The following is a 2890-nucleotide window of genomic DNA, read 5'->3' as shown; positions in this document are numbered from 1 at the left end:
TGGTAAACCTTTTACATTATATACTAGCAGTTCTTGTATGGCTTGGCTAAGAGATAGTCAAACTGTGACTGAAAGGCAGATCAAATGGAGATTTCAAATGAGCGAATACAAATTTTCAGTCGTCGTCCGGCACAAAATTTCAGACCAACATGCAGAGGGATCATCGTATAACCCCAAAGGACGACATGAGGGCTTGTCAACCCCAAAACCAAAAGCTACAAAAATGGAAGCAGTAATGTTGCCTCTGAAGAAGTCCTCACTGCTTGATGAAGAAGTTATCAACGCTGTAAAACGAGGTAGAAAATCTGGAAGTAAGAATAAACCGAGAATTAACAGCGCACACCAACCAAGAGATACAATAGCTATCAGATTACGACAGAGAAAAGCTACCGATAACGTTAACACTCGCAAACGTATAAATTATTGATAATGAAGCACCGCAGAACCTGAAAATTTAGGAAACACTCAACTAGAGGGAGGTATGGGCGATGACGACGTATTTTCTACAGATCCTCCAGTTGCCGGTGAAGAAATTGAAAAAGAAAAAGAACCACCAGTGGAAGAAACGACTTCTGCCGAACGATGCCGAGGAAGAGGAAGCAGTCCGCTTGATGAATGCCGAGTACCTATCGGTAGAAGCTGAAAAGAGTGCAGCTGACGACAGCGAAAATACACCAGGAGCTATGGATCGACAGAAATTTCGCAAAGAACTGCAAAGAGCAGCCGATCGATTTGAAGAATTTTTGGCAACCCGACCTGAAACAGAAAAAAGGTTTGAAAAACGTCCTACGGCGCGACCAGAGGATTACATCAATCTACTCCCTGCTCCTAGCCCTAAGGTGGTAGAAGTCCAAAAATTTCTCCATGCTAGCCGTCTTCCTCAGGAATATGAGCAAGAAATGTCAACTGATTCAGAGGAAGAAGACGAAGAAGAAGAAGAGGAATTGCTCCGAGAAAACTCAGACACGGAAATCGAAGACGATGACACTAGTGTGGGCAGCATATCCGACACAGAGGTGCAGGTAGAAATTACCCCTGCAACTCCAGAACAAGTGAATCAATAAACCAAGTTAAGAGAAAAATATTTAACAATTGAAGTAGATCCAGTGACTCCTATCTGGAAAAGAACACTTCTTAGACCAGTTCAAGACGTTTACAAAGACCTTGAACATGACGATCCTTCAAAAACTTTTTATTGAAAAGAGGAAGTTGAAGGCGGTAGACAGCAATCTACCATCATACCAAGACCTTTCACATGTCAAACCTTAAACATAGAAGATATCCCAGCAGCATCGTCCAGTATGGCGCAACCCGAAAAATCACCAGTACGAACGACGAGCGATAACGGTCCAAATGGAAATAATGACAACGAACCTACACTAACATCACAGAATAATTCCCATGATGTAACTGTGGAAAACTCAGATCATCCTTCTGTATCGAGCACATCGGAAATTGATCAAATTGAACAACCTACAACAATTCAGGTCGAAACCCAGGAAGCGAGAAATTCTGCAATCATATCCGATAATAATCGCAAAGATCAACAAAATCCTACCACAGTTGTAGCCGAACAACTGGGGGACTATGTAGGGAGACAATGTACTCTTGAATTTGATAATGGTACTGAAAAACACGTTCCTTATAGTATAGCTTATTATATCTTATGTAATTATGATTCATCGTTATCAAAGTTTGAGCTCAAACGCTCTTCTGATTGTATTGATTGGTTTATTAAGGAGTTGGAAATTTTGGGAAGAAAAGTTGATTTCAAACTTAAAAACCCTATACCTATGAAGCCGCTCAATAATGATGAAAAAAGATATCATAACGAAACAAAAGATTGCCATGTTTCCGGGAAAATAATCAATTCTAATGATAATCAATGTCGTGATCATTGTCATTTCACAGGCAAATACCGCGGGACTGCGCATAATTCATGCAATTTAAATTACAAACAATATCATAAAATACCTATTATTTTTCATAACTTATCAGGTTACGATTGGCATTTTATTATTAAATCATTAGTGACCGGATTTAAAAGTTCAGTTACTGTTTTACCTATTAATAAAGAACGTTATATATCTTTTACAAAGTCTATCGAAAATACATTAGTTGAATTGCGTTTTATTGACTCATTTCGATTTATGACATCTGGTCTAGAGAAACTAGCATCATATCTTACAGATAATGATAAACAAATTACACGAATGTATTACTCTGATCATGAACAGTTTAGCTTAGCTACTCGTAAAGGAGTATTACCGTATGAGTACATAGATTTCATAGTAAAGTTGAATGAAGATAAATTACCTGAAAAATCATTTTTTTATTCTAAACTGAATGATAATAATATATCTGATGAAGATTATGATCATGCAAAATTAGTTTGGAGTAAATTCAATATTAAAACACTCGGTGAATATTCTGATTTGTATTTAAAAACCGATGTCTTATTATTAGCTGATATTTTTGAAAATTTTCGACGTAGTTGTTATAATACTTATAATTTAGATCCCCTTCATTATTATACAGCACCAGGATTAGCCTTTGATGCTATGTTGAAGCTCACTGGTATTCAATTAGAACTGCTAGATGATGCTGAAATGGTATTATTTATAGAAAAAGGTATAAGAGGTGGTGTGTCACAGTTTACTAATCGTCATGCTGTGGCTAATAATCGATTCATGGGTGATAACTTTAATCCAAATAAACCTGAATCTTATTTAATGTATTTCGATGTGAATAATTTACATGGAGCTGCAATGAGTATGCCTCTACCGTGTAAGTCATTTAAATGGGTTGAAGATATAACTGTGGATAATATAGATATTATTTTTAATTCAAACGAATCAAAAGGTTTTATACTAGAGGTAGATTTAGAATA

At 36.6% G+C, this 2890-nt stretch overlaps 1 protein-coding gene across 1 annotated transcript; it reads left to right on the top strand.

Annotated features, from left to right (window-relative positions):
- The first annotated feature begins 488 nt into the window (after nucleotides 1-488).
- Nucleotides 489-1064, top strand: LOC106694131 (uncharacterized). The gene has a single exon (XM_014444380.1). It carries the CDS (start codon nucleotides 489-491, stop codon nucleotides 1062-1064), a length of 576 nt encoding a protein of 191 aa, XP_014299866.1.
- Nucleotides 1065-2890: the final 1826 nt, after the last annotated feature.

This window comes from Microplitis demolitor, chromosome 10 (assembly GCF_026212275.2).
Source record: "Microplitis demolitor isolate Queensland-Clemson2020A chromosome 10, iyMicDemo2.1a, whole genome shotgun sequence".
In the NCBI taxonomy this organism is placed as follows: domain Eukaryota; kingdom Metazoa; phylum Arthropoda; class Insecta; order Hymenoptera; family Braconidae; genus Microplitis; species Microplitis demolitor.
This window is presented reverse-complemented; position numbering and strand designations above follow the sequence as displayed.

Bases quoted from the DNA above. Each gene is read 5' to 3' on its own strand.
- LOC106694131 (XM_014444380.1), top strand. From the start codon at position 489: ATGACGACGTATTTTCTACAGATCCTCCAGTTGCCGGTGAAGAAATTG.